Consider the following 19,436-nt stretch of genomic DNA (forward strand, 5'->3'; position numbering starts at 1 on the left):
TTCCTTGCACAAAGCGGGTCCTTTGTATATGTGAGTTCCCTTCCCTTGCCCTGTCATCTACTGGTTTATATAAAAAATGCATTTCCCTCAAGAATAAGTTTTGACCCCTGATAGAATAACTTCCCCAAAGCCCAGTGCCCATCAGTGTATTAACAGCAATAATAATAGATAGCATTTGTTGAACATAGTGTGCACTAGATTCATGCCAAATGCTTTACCTACACCATCTCACTTAATCTTTGTGACAACATTAGGAGTTTGGTGCTACATTTATCTCCATTTTCCAGATGAGAAGACTGAGGCTTAATTGGGTTAGTGAAGTTTCCACAGTCACAGGGCTTTTAGGTTGTGGAGCCAGGAACCCAGGTCTGCTCATTCCAAGCCTGACTCTTAATCACAAAGCTTGAAGAGAACCTTCCTGTATAACAAACCCTCTTCCCTGCCCTTCCCCTCCCATCCTTTTGTTGCTAATGTTCTTTGTCCACTGCAGCCCTACCTGGTCTATTTTTTTTCTAAGCTCTTTGACCTTGGGCATATGGCCTTTCTGATTCTCAGTTTCCTTATCTGTAACAGGTGAGGGCCAGTGAGGGTGCGACTTGGTCTCTAAATTCTCTCTTGACTTGAAAAGGGTGTGTTCCTGCCTGTGTAATTCACATGAGAGTCTGACCTGGAAATCAAAACAGATCACAATTCAGAGAGATTCCAGCCAGAGTAAAAGCCTCAAGTGACAATGCAAGCAACTAAAATATTTTTTAAATTCCCTTAATAGTAACTGGGAATCTATTCTGCATCCTACTCCTTACTAGGCAGTTCCTATTACATTATCTCACTGTTTCTCCTAACAGAATTATGAGGTAGGTACCTTTATCCTACTTCCATGTGGAAGAAAGTGAGATGCAGCAGAGAGGAGGCAGGCCCAGGGTCTCACTGCAGGGAATTGGCAGAGTCAGGAAGCCCTGGCTTCAAGGCTCCACTTAACCCACCTCCTACTCGCTGGAAGAGAAAGAAGGGATCTTTCCTCCTCCCCTCGGCTCAGTGTCATCCTGCTGCTGGGAGTCGGGATGGGGCTCCGGGAGAGTCTGGGTGGGGCTGACTTCAGGGCCTGACCTCTCCCTTCAGGGCATCCTGGGGTCCGGGCTGGCGCTCAAGGTGCAGGAGCAACACCGTCAGAAGCACTTTGAGAAAAGGAGGAAGCCCGCTGCTGAGCTCATCCAGGTCTGTCTGCCTGGGGATGAACTGGAATGGGACTCAGATCCCATGTAGCTGCCTCTGCTTGTGTGTCTGTGTGTGTGTGTGTCTGTCTCTGTGTGTGTGTCTATAGACAGCCAGGCAGCAGTGGGTGTTGGTCTCCTGCCAGCTCTCCATCCTTTATCTCTGCCCCAACCATGGGCTGGGGGTTGGGGACCATCGTGAGAGATGGTGGGAGAGGCAGAGTGTTCCCTCTTTCACTTCAGAGAAAGTTCCTGCTTTGTGGTTTTATGGGCCACTGGGAGCGCAGAGAATAGAAAAAGAGAGCGTTCTGGCTCTAGCCGCCTGGGACTGAATGTCTGCGTGACCACCCACTCATGAACTTGTGTCCAGTTGCAGTGAGTATCTCTGTGGGTCAGATACAGGATGGTACATGATGTTACCCTCCATACTGTAGTTTCTAGGCCAGTGCTGATCTCTAAGTGTCTGCTCTATCTTCGCAAACCCCAAACCATCATGGTATACAGAAGATCTAGTATATTAGAATCAAAACCTCATCTCCCGGGCTGTCTCTTACACTGGGAAATGCACAGAAGACTGTTTGTCTTCCTACCTGTTTGAGAAATCTCAAGGAATCGTGCAACAAGAGTAATCCCTGCTCCTTTCAGGGATCTTCTACCCAGCACCCGCCTCCCCTGTCCACTGTAGTGCACCTCTCCACACCCCACACCATCAATTATAGCTCCGAGATGATGGGGTCAAGGAAGGTTTTCTTCCCATAGGAGCTACAGAAAGCCAAGGATCCGGCTTCTCCGGATATGACCTCATTGCACATTTTACTCTTAGGTGTCAAGGGCTTTCTGTTTTAATGTTGTGGGATTCCACATGAAAGTTTCGGGAGACACCAGGTCATTCCTGCCCCTCTTTTCTCCTCCCCAGGCCGCCTGGAGGTACTATGCTACCAACCCCAACAGGATTGATCTTGTGGCGACATGGAGGTTCTATGAATCAGTCGTCTCTTTTCCGTTCTTCAGGCAAGTGGCCACTCATCTGAATGCTCAGAGCGTGACTGACCAGCCCTCCCGTGGGTCTGTATTTGTGCCTGTGGCCTTCACAGTTTCCCAGAGGACGTCCTTCAGGGCAGTGGTTCCCAATCTGGGCTGCATGTTAGAATCATTAGAGCTTAAAATATCCCAATGCCCAGACCATACCCAGGCAGATTCAATCAGAATCCCCAGGGTTGCAGCCCAGGCATCAGTATTTTTTTAAAGCTCCCCAGATGACCCCAGGGTATCACCCAGAATTTCCAGCTGAACAGTGTGGAGTGTCTGAAAAGGGAGGTCGGGCCAGTGTTTGAGCAAATCAGTGGCTGGGGAAGTGATGAGCCAGTGCAATGGGCCACCCTGGCAGTCCTGGAGGCCCCAGCACCTGCCCATGGCCTGCACTGCCAGACCACTCTGGACAGGGGGAAAGGGCATGGGGAAGAAGCAACTGGGGGCCCAGAGACGTTGTTTTGTGTTCTCAGAGGTGGGAGATTAAACGAAAGGTTTCAGGAAAAAAAAAAAATTAAAACCTCTTCCTATGGCCAGCACCTAAGTTTTTTAAAAATTATTTTTAAAAAAATTTCTTTTGGCCACACCACACAGCTTATGGGGTTCTAGTTCCCCGACCAGGGATCAAACCCGTGCCCCCTGCAGTGGAAGCGCAGAGTCCTAACCACTGGACCACCAGGAAAGTTCCTGGCCAGCACCTATGAAAAGGGAGAGGGAAATGAATACTTATCGGATGTCCAGTATGTTACTGGAATCCAAGTTCACATTTCATTTAATTCTCACAGGCATCCTATGAAATAAGTCAGAGGTTCTCAAATGTCAAGGTGCATTAAAATCAGTGGGGGACTGTAAACACCAGATCCTGCATCCACCTTCAGCAATTTCAATGGCGTTAGAGTAGCTAAAGCACCTCACACAGGCGCCCCTGTTGATTCTAACACAGTGGCGCATGGTGCACCCTTGGAGACAGGCTGGGTGGTCGGTATCACCAGGCTCCTCATGGATGAGCCAACTGGGGATCAGGAACTTTGGTCATTTTGGCCAGTGTCTGCCACATCTAGAGGCCTCCAAAGCCCATGATGTTTTCACTACTTGGGCTTCTGAAATAGACCACACCTTGCCAGATTTTTTTTTTTATTTTTTAATTTTATTTTATTTATTTTTTTATACAGCAGGTCCTTATTAGTCATCAATTTTATACACGTCAGTGTATACATGTCAATCCCAATCGCCCAATTCATCACACCACCACCTCCCCGCCTCTTTCCCCCACCTTGGTGTCTATACGTTTGTTCTCTACATCTGTGTCTCAATTTCGGCCCTGCAAACCAGTTCATCTGTACCATTTTCTAGGTTCCACATATACGCATTAATATACGATATTTATTCTTCTCTTTCTGACTTCACTCTGTATGACAGTCTCTAGATCCGTCCAAGTCTCAACAAATGACTCAATTTCATTCCTTTTTATGGCTGAGTAATATTCCATTGTATATATGTACCAGAACTTCTTTATCCATTCGTCTGTCAGTGGGCATTTAGGTTGCTTCCATGACCTGGCTATTGTATACAGTGCTGCAATGAACATTGAGGTGCATGTGTTTTTTGGGATTATGATTTTCTCTGGGTATATGCCCAGTAGTGGGATTACCGGATCATATGGTAATTCTATTTTTAGTTTTTTAAGGAACCTCCATACTGTTCTCCATAGTGGCTGTATCAATTTACATTCCCACCAACAGTGCAAGAGGGTTCCCTTTTCTCCACACCCTCTCCAGCATTTGTTGTTTGTAGATTTTCTGATGATGCCCATTCTAACTGGTATGAGGTGATACCTCATTGTAGTTTTGATTTGCATTTCTCTAATAATTAGTGATGCTGAGCAACTTTTCATGTGCTTCTTGACCATCTGTATGTCTTCTTTGGAGAAATGTCTATTTAGGTTTTCTGCCCATTTTTGGATTCGGTTGTTTGTTTCTTTAATATTGAGCTGCCTGGGCTGTTTATATATTTTGGAGATTAATCCTTTGTCCATTGATTCGTTTGCAAATATTTTCTCCCATTCTGAGGGTTGTCTTTTCATATTTTTTCTTTTGCACTACCCAGGTACGTGGGGAGTTTCTTGCCTTTTAGGAGGTCTGAGGTCTTCTGCCAGCATTCAGTGGGTGTTGTATAGGAGCAGTTCCACATGTAGATGTATTTCTGATGTATCTGTGGGGAGGAAGGTGATCTCCACATCTTACTCTTCTGCCATCTTCTCCAACTCCCAGGAAATCTTAAAGGGGCTTTTCTGGCACAAGGTGGCCATCCCTGGTTTCACATCAACATGATCTCAGGCACAAACCTCCTTGTTCTTCCATTTTGTCTTTAAGTTACTTGTTGAAACAACTGGCCCGTGATCCCAAGGACTGTTGCGGCTTCGCCTGGTGAGGCCCCTCCAGAGCCGGCAGCCTCAGCGAGATCGCCCTTCCCTCGGGCCCCGGGGCAGTTCAGCCAGTCTTTTCATCTTGTTTATGGTTTCCTTTGCTGTGCAAAAGCTTTGAAGTTTCATTAGGTCCCATTTGTTTATTTTTGTTTTTATTTCCATTACTCTAGGAGGTGGATCAAAAAAGATCTTGCTATGATTTATGTCAAAGAGTGTTCTTCCTATGTTTTCCTCTTAAGAGTTTTATAGGGTCCGGTCTCACATTTAGGTCTCTAATCCATTTTGAGTTTATTTTTGTGTATGGTGTTATGGAGTGTTCTAATTTCATTCTTTTACATGTAGCTGTCCAGTTTTCCCAGCACCACTTATTGAAGAGACTGTCTTTTCTCCATTGTATATCCTTGCCTCCTTTGTCATAGATTAGTTGACCATATGTGCATGGGTTTATCTCTGGGCTTTCTATCTTGTTCCATTGATCTTTGTTTCTGTTTTTGTGCCAGTACCATACTGTCTTGATTACTGTAGCTTTGTAGTATAGTCTGAAATCAGGGAGTCTGATTCCTCCAGCTCCCTTTTTTTTCCCTCAAGACTGCTTTGGCTATTCAGGGTCTTTTGTGTCTCCATATAAATTTTAAGATGATTTGTTCTAGTTCTGTAAAAAATGCCATTGGTAATTTGATAAGGATGGCATTGAATCTGTAGATTGCTTTGGGTAGTATAGTCATTTTCACAATATTGATTCTTCCAATCCAAGCATGGTATATCTCTCCATCTGTTGATACCATCTTTAATTTCTTTCATCAGTGTCTTATAGTTTTCTGCATACAGGTCTTTTGTTTCCATAGGTAGCTTTATTCCTAGGTATTTTATTCTTTTTTTTGAAATGGTAAATGGGAGTGTTTCCTTAATTTCTCTTTCAGATTTTTCATCATTAGTGTATAGGAATGCAAGAGATTTCTTTTTTTTTTTTTTTTTTTTTCCGGTACTTGGGCCTCTCACTGTTGTGGCCTCTCCTGTTGCACAGCACAGGCTCCAGACGCACAGGCTCAACGGCCATGGCTCACGGGCCCAGCTGCTCTGCGGCATGTGGGATCTTCCCGGACCAGGGCACGAACCCGTGTTCCCTGCATCGGCAGGCGGACCCTCAACCACTGCGCCACCAGGGAAGCCCATGGAATGCAAGAGATTTCTGTGCATTAATTTTGCATCCTGCAACTTTACCAGATTCCTTGATTAGCTCTAGTAGTTTTCTGGTGGCATCTTTAGGATTCTCTATGTATAGTATCATGTCATCTGCAAACAGTGGCAGTTTTACTTCTTCTTTTCCAGTTTGTATTCCTTTTATTTCTTTTCCTTCTCTGATTGCCGTGGCTAGGACTTCCAAAACTATGCTGAATAATAGTAGTGAGAGTGGACATCCTTGTCTTGTTCCTAATCTTAGAGGAAATGCTTTCAGTTTCTCACCATTGAGAATGATGTTTGCTGTGGGTTTGTCCTATATGGCCTTTATTATGTTGAGGTAGGTTCCCTCTATGCCCACTTTCTGGAGAGCTTTTATCATAAATGGTGTTGAATTTTGTCAAAAGCTTTTTCTTCATCTATTGAGATGATCATATGGTTTTTATTCTTCAAATTGTTAATAAGGTTTATCACATTGATTGATTTACATATATTGAAGAATCCTTGCATCCCTGGGATAAATCCCACTTGATCATGGTGTATGATCCTTTTAATGTGTTGTTGGATTCTGTTTGCTCGTATTTTGTTGAGGATTTTTGCATATCTGTTCATCAGTGATATTGGCCTGTAATTTTCTTTTTTTGTAGTATCTTTGTGTGGTTTTGGTATCAGGGTGATGGTGGCCTCATAGAATGAGATTGGGAGTGTTCCTTCCTCCACAATTTTTTGGAAATTTTGAGAAGGATGGGTGTTAGCTCTTCTCTAAATGATAGAATTCTCCTGTGAAACCGTCTGGTCCTGGACTTTTGTATGTTGGAAGATTTTTAATCAAGGTTTCAATTTCATTACTTATGATTGGTCTGTTCATATTTTCTATTTCTTCCTGGTTCAGTCTTGGAAGGTTATACCTTTTTAAGAATTTGTCCATTTCTTCCAGGTTGTCCATTTTATTGGCATAGAGTTGCTTATAGTAGTCTCTTGGGATGCTTTGTATTTCTGCTGTGTCTGTTGTAACTTCTCCTTTTTCATTTCTAATTTTATTGATTTGAGTCCTCTCCCTCTTTTTCTTGATGAGTCTGGCTAATGGTTAATCAATTTTGTTTATCTTCTCAAAGAACCAGCTTTTAGTTTTATTGATCTTTGCTATTGTTTTCTTTGTTTCTATTTCATTTATTTCTGCTCTGATATTTATGATTTCTTTCCTTCTTCTAACTTTCGGTTTTGTTTGTTCTTCTTTCTCTAGTTCCTTTAGGTGTAAGGTTAGATTGTTTAGTTGAGATTTTTCTTGTTTCTTGATGTAGGCTTGTAGAGCTATAAACTTCCCTCTTAAAACTGCTTTTGCTGCATCCCATAGGTTTTGGATCATCGTGTTTTCATTGTCATTTCTCTCTAGGTATTTTTTGATTTCCTCTTTAATTTCTTCAGTGATCTCTTGGTTATTCAGTAACGTATTATTTAGCCTCCATGTGTTTGTGTTTTTTATGTTTTATTCCCTGTAATTGATTTCTAGTCTCATAGCGTTGTGGTCAGAAAAGGTGCTTGATATGATTTCAATTTTCTTAAGTTTACTGTGGCTTGATTTGTGACCCAAGATGTGATCTATCCTGGAGAATGTTCCATGTGCACTTGAGAAGAAAGTGTAATCTGCTGTTTTTGGATGGAAAGTGCCATAAATATCAATTAAATCTATCTGGTCTGTTGTGTCATTTAAAGCTTCTGTTTCCTTATTTATTTTCATTTTGGATGATCTGTCCATTGGTGTAAGTGAGGTGTTAAAGTCCCCCACTATTATTGTGTTACTGTTGATTTCCTCTTTTATAGCTGTTAGCAGTTGCCTTATGTATTGAGGTGCTCCTATGTTGGGTGCATATATATTTATAATTGTTATATCTCCTTCTTGGATTGATCCCTTGATCATTATGTAGTGTCCTTCCTTGTCTCTTGTAACATTCTTTATTTTAAAGTCTATTTTATCTGATATGAGTATTGCTACTCCAGCTTTCTTTTGATTTCCATTGCATGGAATATCTTTCTCCATCCCCTCCCTTTCAGTCTGTATGTGTCCCTAGGTCTGAAGTGGGTCTCTTGTAGATAGCATATATATGGGTCTTGTTTTTGTATCCATTCAGCAAGCCTGTGTCTTTTGGTTGAAGCATTTAATCCATTCACGTTTAAGGTAATTATCGATATGTATGTTCCTATGACCATTTTCTTAATTGTTTTGGGTTTGTTTTTTTAGGTCCTTTTTGTCTCTTGTGTTTCCCACTTAGAGAAGTTCCTTTAGCATTTGTTGAAGAAATGGTTGGGTGGTGCTGAATTCTCTTAGTTTTTGCTTGTCTGTAAAGCTTTTGATTTCTCCATTGAATCTGAATGAAATCCTTGCTGGGTAGGGTAATCTTGGTTGTAGGTTCTTCCCTTTCACCACTTTAAGTATATCATGCCACTCCCTTCTGGCTTGTAGAGTTTCTGCTGAGAAATCAGCTGTTAACCTTATGGGAGTTCCCTTGTATGTTATTTGTCATTTTTCCCTTGCTGCTTTCAATAATTTTTCTTTGTCTTTAATTTTTGCCAGTTTGATTACTATGTATCTCAGCATGTTTCTCCTTGGATTTATCCTGTATGGGACTCTCTGCGCTTCCTGGACTTGGGTGGCTATTTCCTTTCCCATGTTAAGGAAGTTTTTGACTATAATCTCTTCAAATATTTTCTCGGGTCCTTTCTCTCTCTCTTCTCCTTCTGGGACCCCATAATGCAAATGCTATTGCATTTAATGTTGTCCCAGAGGTCTCTTAACAGTCTTCATTTCTTTTCATTCTTTTTTCTTTATTCTGTTCTGCAGCAGTGAATTCCACCATTCTGTCTTCCAGGTCACTTATCCATTCTTCTGCCTCAGTTATTCTGCTATTGATTCCTTCTAGTGTATTTTTTGTTTCAGTTATTGTATTGTTCATCTCTGTTTGTTCTTTAATTCTTCTAGGTCTTTGTTACACATTTCTTGCAACTTCTCAATCTTTGCCTCCATTCTTTTTCCGAGGTCCTGGATCATCTTCACTATCATTATTCTGAATTCTTTTTCTGGAAGGTTGCCTATCTCCACTTCATTTAGTTGTTTCACTGGGGTTTTATCTTTTTCCTTCATCTGGTACATAGCCCTCTGCCTTTTTCATCTTGTCTCTCTTTCTGTGAATGTGGGTTTTGTTCTACAGGCTGCAGGATTGTAGTTCTTCTTGCTTCTGCTGTCTGCCCTCTGGTGGATGAGGCTATCTAAGAGGCTTGTTCAAGTTTCCTGATGGGAGGGACTGGTGGTGGGTAGAGCTGGCTGTTGCTCTGGTGGGCAGAGCTCAGTAAAACTTTAATCCGCTTGACAGCTGATGGGTGGGGCTGGGTTCCCTCCCTGTTGGTTGTTTGGCCTGAGGCAACCGAACAGTGGAGCCTACCTGGGCTCTTTGGTGGGGCTAATGGAGGACTCTGGGAGGGCTCACACCAAGGAGTACTTCCCAGAACTTCTGCTGCCAGTGTCCTTGCCTGCAGTGAGCCATAGCCACCCCCTGCCTCTGCAGGAGACCCTCCAACACTAGCAGGTAGGTCTGGTTCAGTCTCCCCTAGGGTCACTGCTCCTTCCTCTGGGTCCCGATGTGCACACTACTTTGTGTGTGCCCTCCAAGAGTGGAGTCTCTGTTTCCCCCAGTCCTGTTGAAGTCCTGCAATCAAATCCCACTAGCCTTCAAAGTCTGATTCTCTAGGAATCCCTTCTCCCGTTGCCAGAACCCCAGGTTGGGAACCTGACGTGGGGCTCAGAACCTTCACTCCAGTGGGTGGACTTCTGTGGTATAAGTGTTCTCCAGTCTGTGAGTCACCCACCCAGCAGTTATGGGATTTGATTTTACTGGGATTGCGCCCCTCCTACCATCTCATTGTGGCTTCTCCTTTGTCTTTGGATGTGGGGTACCTTTTTTGGCGAGTTCTAGTGTCTTCCTGTTGATGATTGTCCAGCAGCTAGTTGTGATTCTGGTGTTCTCGCAAGAGGGAGTGAGAACACATCCTTCTACTCTGCCATCTTGGTTCCTAATCTCAATAATCTAAGCTTTCACCTTAGGAAACGGGGGGTGCCCGTGACTCGCCGCTAGTTGTGCTCAGGCAGGAAATGCGCTGACCGACACCATCAGCAAAGTGCCCAAAATCCTTGCCAGTTTTAGACACTGTGGTCCAGAGCTCAGATTTTTAAGTGTGTGGATAGAAGGCTGGGTGGATAGGACCCCTGAGTTGGAAGAAGAAGTAGAGGGACACTCAGAACTCATACCTGGAGTGGGAGCCCTGCTCTGAAGCGTGTTTCTGCCATGTGTCTGGGTTCATGAACCATAGCATGACCCAGTGCTGGATGGGTGGCTTCCCCCAATCCCATCCCACCTCCCACACTCTCATTGTGGAACCTGGGACCAGGCTCTGAACTCGGCCTCAATTTTCCCTCCATTTCCATCACTGGACTGTGGTAAAGATTTAAGAAAATTCATGACATCATGACTGACTCATTTCCCTGCATAAAACCTTCCACTGGATAACCATGATGAAGAGAACAAGGTCCAAAACCTGACCACAACCCACAGGGCCCCAGAACCTCAGGACCCTGCTTACCTCTCCCATTTCAGCGTCTATGGTGCTGTTACTCCCAAGAGGGTCTAGTGGCACGTGGCACTTTCTAGTCCAGGCATTCGGTCCACCAATATTTTTGAGCCCCTTGTATATGCTAAGGATTGGACCAGACCATGCAGGTCACAAGTGACTTGTGAAGGACTCTGACCTTGATCCTGAAAGTGAAGAGAAGCCATTGGCGGCAGAGAATGACATGATCAGATGTGTGTTTCAGGAAAGTGACAGGAGGGAGGATGGATTGGACAGGCTCAGGATTCTACACAAGGATATCAGCTAACAAAGGAATGCAGGATTCAGGGGAAGAGGAAATGAGAGCTTAAACCAAGGTAACAGCAGTAGGAAGGGAGGATAGAGGGAGGACCCGAAAGGGAATAAGCAAAGGGAAAGAAACTCAGGGAGTGATGACTTGTGGGAGAGTTAATGAGATGAGAAGAAGCAAGGCTTCCATAATGGAATGATAAATTTTGATTTACTAACTGTGTCTTCTTACTTGTAATTAGATTTACTCAGAAGGTGGTCTCTGTGGTTCCTTTTGATTGTAACATTCGATTGTTGCTATAATCATTTTGGGTTTGGGATAGTATCAGCCTTCCTTGGGATAACAAGGGTCTTAGAATGGGCAGGTGGCTTCTCCTGAAGAGAACAGAATGACCTTGAATTCAAAAACAAGAACTTGTGCTACCATATTGGATTCTGAATCAAGAAGATTTCTGTTTGCTTTGCATCCCAAGGTCTTGGCAAGAGGCCCATTCTTTTGCGTTGATTTATTATAAACAAGGCATTGTCCTAGCTGTCGGAGACTCCAAGGAATACATTGTGCTGCAGACAGCAGCCGTGATATGGGAATGGCTTTTACACTAAGAGAGAACATTTCTTTCCTTTTTTCAAGGACAAAAGTATAAAACCACTAGAGAATTCACTTGGCAACCATTCTGAAACAAGGCCGTCCCTTGGGAAAAGAATGCCCCACCCACCCACCCATATTCCAACCCACTCCATATGTTTAATGGCAAAAAAAAAATAAAAATAGCTGATAATACACTGGTGTGTCCTCACCTGCTTCCTAAAGGCTTTTTTATTTGATTTACTTTTTTGAAAAAACATTTTTTTTTTTTTTTTTTTTTTTTTTTGGTACGCGGGCTTCTCACTGCTGTGGCCTCTCCCGTTGCGGAGCACAGGCTCCGGACGCACAGGCTCAGCGGCCATGGCTCACGGGCCCAGCCGCTCCACGGCATGTGGGATCCTCCCGGACCGGGGCACGAACCCACGTCCCCTGCATCGGCAGGCGGACTCTCAACCACTGCGCCACCAGGGAAGCCCCTGAAAAAACATTTTATTGAGATATATTTCATATACTACAAAAGGATTTCACATACCATAAAAGGTACCCTTTTAAAGTAACAATTTGGTAGGTTTTTAGTATATTCACAAAGTTGGGCATTGATCGCCACTATCTAATTCCAGAATATTTTCATTACCCCAAAAAGAAACCCTGTGCCCTTTAGCAGTTACTCTTGTTTCCCTCTTTTCCCCCAGCCCTTGCAAACACTAATATTTTCTCTCTCAATTCTGCCTATTCTGGACATTTAATATAAAAATAAAATCTTATAATGTGATTTCTTTCACTTGTCGTAATATTTTCAAGTTGCATCTATGTTGTCTTATGTATCAGAACTTTATTCCTTTTACGACTGAATAATATTCCATCATATATACCCCATTGTATTTATCCATTCATCAATTGATGCATATTTGAGTTATTTCCACTTTTTGGCCCATTCAGGTACATGTTGTGTGGATATGTGTTTTCAATGCTCTTGGGTGTATACCTAGGAGTGGAATAGGTAACTCTATGTTTAACTTTTTGAGGAACTGCCAGACTGTTTTCCATGGTGGCTGCACCATTATATAGTCCTCCAAAAGATTTTGAAGGATGAAGTTGTATAGCCCATTTCTAAGAGTGGTGTCATATCAGTTTCCAGCAAGTGTATTTCTTTGTTAATTTGCAAGTATATGTTTGTATGTATACACACATATGTACATATGTGTATGTATATACATCCATATTTTGGGCTAGCAGTGATGAGTGATGGTATTGCCTTTTTTGTTTTTCTTTTATGATTACTTAAAATTATAAAATCATTACTTTTGAATTGCAAAGAACCTCAGAGAGTTTCAAGTCTCACCCCAATTTTATATGAGAAGAAACTGAGGCCCCCAGCAGCTCAGGAGCTTGCTCAAGGCCACACATCATGTTGGGCATAGCTGGGACCAAACCCAGGTCTTCTGATTTGCTGGCCAATGGAAACTGTGTAGACCTAGTAGAAGTAGGTGGTAGGAGGCTGAGAAGGTAGAGGAAGATGCTGGGGGGATGGTAGATTGTACATCCTCATGCACAAACAGAGAAGAGAGCAGACATTAAAAAACAGATGTTGCTTACCACCAACAAAAAATCATGCACACAGATTTGTCCCCTAAAAGTGATAGTAGAATTGTCTATAGCTGCACTGCCCAATATGGTAACCACTAGTCACAGTGGCTGTTGAGCATCTATTACTAGTGCAACTGAGGAATTGAATTGTTAATTTTCTTTCATTTTAATTTAAATAGCCATATGTGATGATTGATTAGTGGCTACCATTGGACAGTGCAGCTTTGGAATCATTAGATATTAGAACTAAAATAGAGCTGAGACTTAGGCCCAAGAAACAGAAGTTACTTGACCAAGAAGACCCAGTTAATTTATTGTAGAACCAGAACTTGTTCTTTTTATGACCAGCGTCAAGATTATTGGAGTGCTTAGAAATGGAGAGTGGGGACTATATGCAGTAACCCTTTGCTACGGCCAAATAACATTGGATCTGTTTTCATACAGACTATCTCATTTAATCTTAGAATGTCCTGGGAGATAAGTAGAATGGGTAACTCCATTTTTCATAGCCATAAGCTTATAGGTGAAGAATCAGAGCATTAGTGAGATTAATCAGCTTGTCTAATGTCACCCAACTAGTAAGCAATGGAGCAAAGATTGGAACCCAGGTCTTATGCCAAAGCCCATTATATCTCTGAAAAGAAAGAGTTTTTTAGGGAGAAAATTGGATAAAAGTAAGACGAGACAAGTTTTGTTGAGATAATAATACCCTTTTCTGAAGATGGTTGTTGTGAAGGTCAAACTGAATAAAATGTGTGAAAGTACCTGGCCCATCCTAGGTGTTTAGTCTCTGCTCGTTGAATCTGTGCTGTAAGGAAGTAGTGGATTTATGGCACAGAGGAGAGAGGAGGGCAAGGAAGACACTAAACTCCCAAAGCACAGTCCTGGGAAGCCACTGTTAGTGACAGCAGGACTAGAACATCCCGTCTGGAATGTGGTTACAAATCCTTTCTTCATTTATCCATACATTCGGCAAGTATTTAACTGAGCATCTCTTACGTGCTAGACACTGAGTGTGGCATTGGGGATAGAGCAGTGAACAGGAGAGGGTCAACCGTGCTAGTCCTGTCACGTGGTTGATGGAGACAGGGACAGAGAATTGCCCACTGGGTGTTATCTCTTGGAGTGTGTTGGGGCTTTGACTAGAGCAATTGCAGTAGAGCAGTGGGCAGAAAGCCAGCTTACACAGGCTAAAGGGTGACAAGGAAATGAGCACGTGGGGACAGTGAGTGCAGATGACACAGCTGCAAGGGATGTAGGGCTCAGGTTTTATCCTTGATGGAAATGGTATAATGGTATCATGGTAGAGAGGGGTATAGGCGGATGCAGTGGTGGTTGAGGGGAGCACTAGAGGAGAGAGCAGGATGGAGGGCCTGGGCTTCAAGGCACAAGTGAAGTCATCAGCAGGAGCATGGACCCTTCAGTCGTCAACACTGAAGGGAAGCCAGTGGGTGAGACCAGGTATAAGATTGTCAATATGGTGGTAGGTCCCTGAGGCAGATCTCTGCTGAGGTCAAGGTCACTGGCTGGGGGCAGAAGTGGGGAGGTGAAGAAGTTCTGATACTGGAGGGGGAGGCATGGCATCATTGTCCTGTAGCATGAGAAGGGAATGGAAGTGGTGCCTCTAATTCTTTTTTTAAATTGAAATATAGCTGATTTACAATATTGTGTTAGTTTCAGGTGTACAGCATAGCGACTCAGTTATATATTTTTTCAGATGATTTTCCATTATAGGTTACTACAAGATCCTCCCCGTGCTATACAATAAATCCTTGTTGCTTGTCTAGTTTATGTATGGTAGGGTGTATCTGATAGTCCCATACTCCTAATTTATCCCTCCCTTTAGCACTGCCCCCACCCAGGGCCCTCTGATCCCATCCTGCCCTCGGCACACTCCCTCACCTTCTCTTTCTCCTCTTACTGCCATCCCTACTTTTCCTGGAGCCAAAAGTCAGAGCTTTTTCTGTCCACATGTTTCAGGAGGGGAAATAGGCCCAGGGGATGTGTCCAGCTCAAAGCCACACTAGATCCACAGGCTGAGCTGACGCATGAACTAGAAATCCTTAACTCTCCAACTGGTCCTTTTGCTCTTCTACCAAGATACCTCATATTCTCTCCCCATTTCTCCCACCCCTGGATCCCAATGAGAGTCCAGGTATTCATTCAGTATTTCCTGTGCACTTACGAAGTGCCAGGGTATGGGGTGCTCAGATTTTAGAGCTGAGAAAAGCAGAGGCTCTGCCCCCGCACGACCACGTAATTCTAAGACAATGTGATCCAGTCCAATTCCACGTACGAAGATATTAGCTCAGCCTTAACCCTGGGAATTTAGACAGAAACACCAGGAGGGGCCCCTCCAGCTGGAACTTAAAGGAAGAGTAAGACTATTCAGGGCAGAGCCCGAGCGAAGTCTCAGTTATGAATGTGTGTAGACTGCATGTGGCCTCATGGTTACAAGTGTGGGCTCTGGGGCCAGATCATCTAGGTTTGGATCCTGACTCAGCTGCTTCCTGGCTATGAGACCTTGAGCGATTTACTGAATCTCTCTGTGTCTCGGTTTTCTCATCAGGAAAATGGGGGTGATAATAATAGTTACCTCATAGGGTTGCTAGTGATGATTAAATAAGTGAATCCATAAAAAGCACTTCAAAGAGGATCTGCCTACTAATTACCGCACAATAAATATTCGGGATGATGATGTCGACTGTAATGATGACGGTGGTGACAGAGTGATGGGGTGTGTGGCTGCTAAGTTATGAAATTCCTGGTTTCCTGATCTGTCCCCACCGCTAAACAGATCACCTGAACCCAGCACAAGGTGTGGGGCAGCAACCATTTTGGGGATGAATAAATGAATGAGTGGCTGAGAAGAACCTTGGAGTTCAGAGCCAGACCTGTTAGATCACAGGAGGGGTCTGGGGTCTGGCTGGGGAAGCCCATGTCATTCACTGGCTCTCCTCCACATGCACCATCTTGTCCCAGAGCTCCACCCTGCTCCTTCATCTTCATCAAAGGGAAGCTTGGGGACACATTTTGGGGCGAGGGGGAGCTGTTGCTTGTAATTTATGCTGTGTTTCTTTTTTTCTCCCCTGTCTCCTCACAGGAAAGAACAGCTGGATGCAGCAGCCAGGTATGTTTGTGATTATGAAGCCTCTTCTTCCCACCACTGTGTCGGGACAGAGGGTCCAGTTGTGTACACTGTAGGGCCCCTGGGCAGTCATGCCGGTCGTGAGATAGAGTTTTGGGGTTCACTGCTGTTGCTGGCCACCATTTTCCTCTGCCAATTTCATGTTAATTTACTCAGGAACAACTTAATTGTGATCATAGCAGCAGCCACATTTTGAGTGTTTCTCCTCTGTGCCTGGAGTCCTGCATGTGTTATCTCATGCGGTCCTCACATCCACAGTGAAAGATCGACTCTCGTGTCTTCATTTATGGATTGAGGAGACTGGGGCTCAGAGACATTGAGTTACTCCGTCTGGGTCACACAGCTACTGAGGAGCAAGACCAAAATTCAAACTCAGGTCTGAATATTAAGACCATGTTATTTCCATTATATCTTGCTTCGTTTGCTTCTTGGGCTCACAGATGGTTCTTCGAAAAGTGAATCAAGACTATAATTCATGATCCCCAGTAAACCATGCTCAGTACAGGCTGCTGCAGAAGCAGGTTGAGCTTCTGCATTAGTCGTCTCTCTTCCTTTTGGTTCCATCTAGAGAAGATGTCACAGTAACAGGGACACTATGGACCCTGTTCGAGATTGTAAAGGAAGACCATCTCTCACAAACAGTTTGACTGTTTGTATATAAGTCATCCCTCTATATCCACAGGGGATTGTTTCCAGCACCCTCAAGGATACCAAAATCTGCAGATGCTCAAGTCCCTTATGTAAAATGCCAGAGTATTTGCATATAACCTATGCGCATCCTTCTGTGTACTTTAAATCATCTCTAGATTAGTTATAATACCTAATACAATGCAAGTGCTATATCAGTAGTTGTAAACACAACATAAATGCTCTGTAAAGAGTTCCCTGTATGTGGCAAATTCAACTTTTGTGTTTTGAAACTTTCTGAAAATTTTTTTTTCGAATATTTTTGATCCTCGCTCGGCTGAACCTGTGAATGCGGAACCTGCAGATATGGAAAGCCACCTGTATTTATAAATAGAAATAATTATAAATGTAAATATACATTATGCATATAATATAGATTTAAAGTATTATTGTTGACAAACTACTTGTAAAGCCTCTCAGTCAATCTCCTGGACACCAATCAGCTGTTGTCCTTCTAGAGCTGACAGATTGGTCAGAGGAGGTGGTGGCACCCTGGACCATCTGTATGGGAACCACTTAATCCTGCCTGGAAGGAACAGACAGCACCAGTTAACTCACAGACAAAGACACAGTTTGGACTTTCTCCCTCCTTTATGCAGACTTTCAAGTGGAAGGAGCATTTCTTGCTTGGAACCAGTCCGGACTCTAGGGGGGCATTTGGGGAGATTGTAAAGGGGGGCTGACCACTGACAATGACAGTGTCAGGAGACATTTGCTAGAGGACCTGCAGCAGCTCATGTCTCACAGAGGCAGAGCGGGAAGACGCCTCAGAGATCCTCCTCTGGATGCTTTTACAGAAATGAGTCCCCCCAAGAGGGCAGGCTCACCCCAAGTTACAGAAATCATGAGCTCAAGGGGTTACGTGATCTCAGGACTCCCCATGGAGTTCTCGTTCCCCCTCATCTCATGACTCATGGGGTTTTAAATCATACAGGTGTTGACATTGCAAGTGAAATACTGCATTGACCTTTATATCCTTTTCTCTGGAGACAGGAATAGAATTTAGCCAAATTGGAATGTATGTGCAAAATACCGCTGTGCACTGGACTAGGCACTTTGGTTTAATTTGGGCTTAGATAGATGCATTTTGCAGCTTCACTGGGCATGCTTCTCCAGTTGTTGAAAATGAGCTCTCTGAAATCTGCTCATCAACTTACTCATGCCTCTGTCAAGAACTCTCCACTCTGCCAGGGGTACATACAGAGGGAAAGGACATTCCATGATTTCTTGGGGTGAGAGTTGCTGGGTGTTTTCTGGCTCATCCTCTTCAGGAAGAGCTAGGTCAGTTACATAAGCCACTCAGCCTCCCTCATCCAGGCTCAGGGTGCAGCACTTTTGATTTGAACAACAAATAGGTTTGGCTGATGGATTGACAGGTGAGATGGCAGGTGTGATTGTAGCCGTGAAGCTTGGAGGTGGTGCCAGAGATCTGGAGGAAGGATGGGTGAATTGTCGACAGAGGAATCAATTCTTTTACCTAAGAAGGCAGGGAGCAAGGAGACCAGAGAATGGTCAGCAATGTACATGTGCATTAGATGAATACTTACTGGTATACCATTAGCTTCTTCAACAGGCTGCCAGCTAACTGGTGTTTCTATCTTACTTTATTATTATTTCTAAATAGCCAGAATCAGATTTGGAGTTCATCTTTTTGACACCTTCTAACACAGGTGGCCCACACATCTGTTTGCCAGCCCAAGGAAAGAGTTATATCCTCTTTAACTTAACAGCTCCTGGTTCTCTGTTGGGATAAGAAAGGGAACATTTTAGTCAGCTTGTTGGAAAGAGCTCATACATGTAGTTTCTTATAAAGCTAGTGCGTGTTCCCACCACCCTCCGCAAAGGGTCATGAGAGCTGAGCTTCTTTGGTCCCAAGGATGGGACTGTCTTGACTGATTTGCTTTTATGCAGGTTTGTTTGAGGAACAGAAGCCCTCTGACTTCCTACAATGGCTGGGAGGTTGGCTTTGATCACTGTATGCTTCCTTCTCGGGATCTATAACTCTGAGAAGGAAGAGAGCCAACTTCTGTTGTGGGCTTGGTAGGGGCTGAGCACTTTCCATAGATCGTCTTAATTAATTCTTGTAAAGATGGAGACAGTTGACAACCCACCACCTCACCCCTTCTCACCTAGTTTAGATGCCCCACTCATGGTGCCCTTAAGTAGGACTCAGCACTTCCCCTAAGGAAGCATTTACTTTATTCTTTTTATTTAAATAAATTTATTTATTCATTTATTTTTGGCTGCATTGGGTCTTCGTTGCTACGTGCGGGCTTTTCTCTAGTTGTGGCACGCGGGGGCTACTCTTCGTTGCAGTGCACGGGCTTCTCATTGCGGTGACTTCTCTTGTTGTGGAGCATGGGCCCTAGAGTACGTGGGCTTCAGTAGTTGTGGCTCGCAGACTCTACAGCGCAGGCTCAGTAGTTGTGGCGCACGGGCTTAGTTGCTCTGCGGCATGCAGGATCTTCCCCGACCAGGGCTTGAACCCGTGTCCCCTGCATTGGCAGGTGGATTCTTAACCACTATGCCACCAGGGACGTCCAGCATTTACTTTATATACAGTCAAAACTTAAAATTCCCTCTTCCTCTCCACCCCATGAGTTTGATAGGGCTAACACTGTGCCTGAAATGTAGGATGTACTCCATAAATTTGCTGAATATATAAATAAATGATTC

At 43.8% G+C, this 19,436-nt stretch overlaps 1 protein-coding gene across 2 annotated transcripts in view; it reads left to right on the plus strand.

Moving 5' to 3' along the window:
* Positions 1 to 19,436, plus strand: part of KCNQ3 (potassium voltage-gated channel subfamily Q member 3) — a gene marked incomplete at its 5' end in the record, with an annotated part of 282,422 nt that overhangs the window by 237,047 nt on the left and 25,939 nt on the right. The window contains 3 exons of one of the 2 annotated variants that reach the window (XM_082601313.1): positions 1,120 to 1,215; positions 2,128 to 2,222; positions 16,029 to 16,055. In XM_082601313.1, coding sequence (XP_082457439.1) covers positions 1,120 to 1,215; positions 2,128 to 2,222; positions 16,029 to 16,055 — 218 coding nt within the window. Of the gene's footprint in view, positions 1 to 1,119; positions 1,216 to 2,127; positions 2,227 to 16,028; positions 16,056 to 19,436 lie in introns of both variants that reach the window. The other variant, XM_082601312.1, reaches the window with a different exon arrangement.

The sequence above is a fragment of the Mesoplodon mirus genome (assembly GCF_964341445.2).
Source record: "Mesoplodon mirus genome assembly, chromosome: 16".
Classification (NCBI taxonomy): domain Eukaryota; kingdom Metazoa; phylum Chordata; class Mammalia; order Artiodactyla; family Ziphiidae; genus Mesoplodon; species Mesoplodon mirus.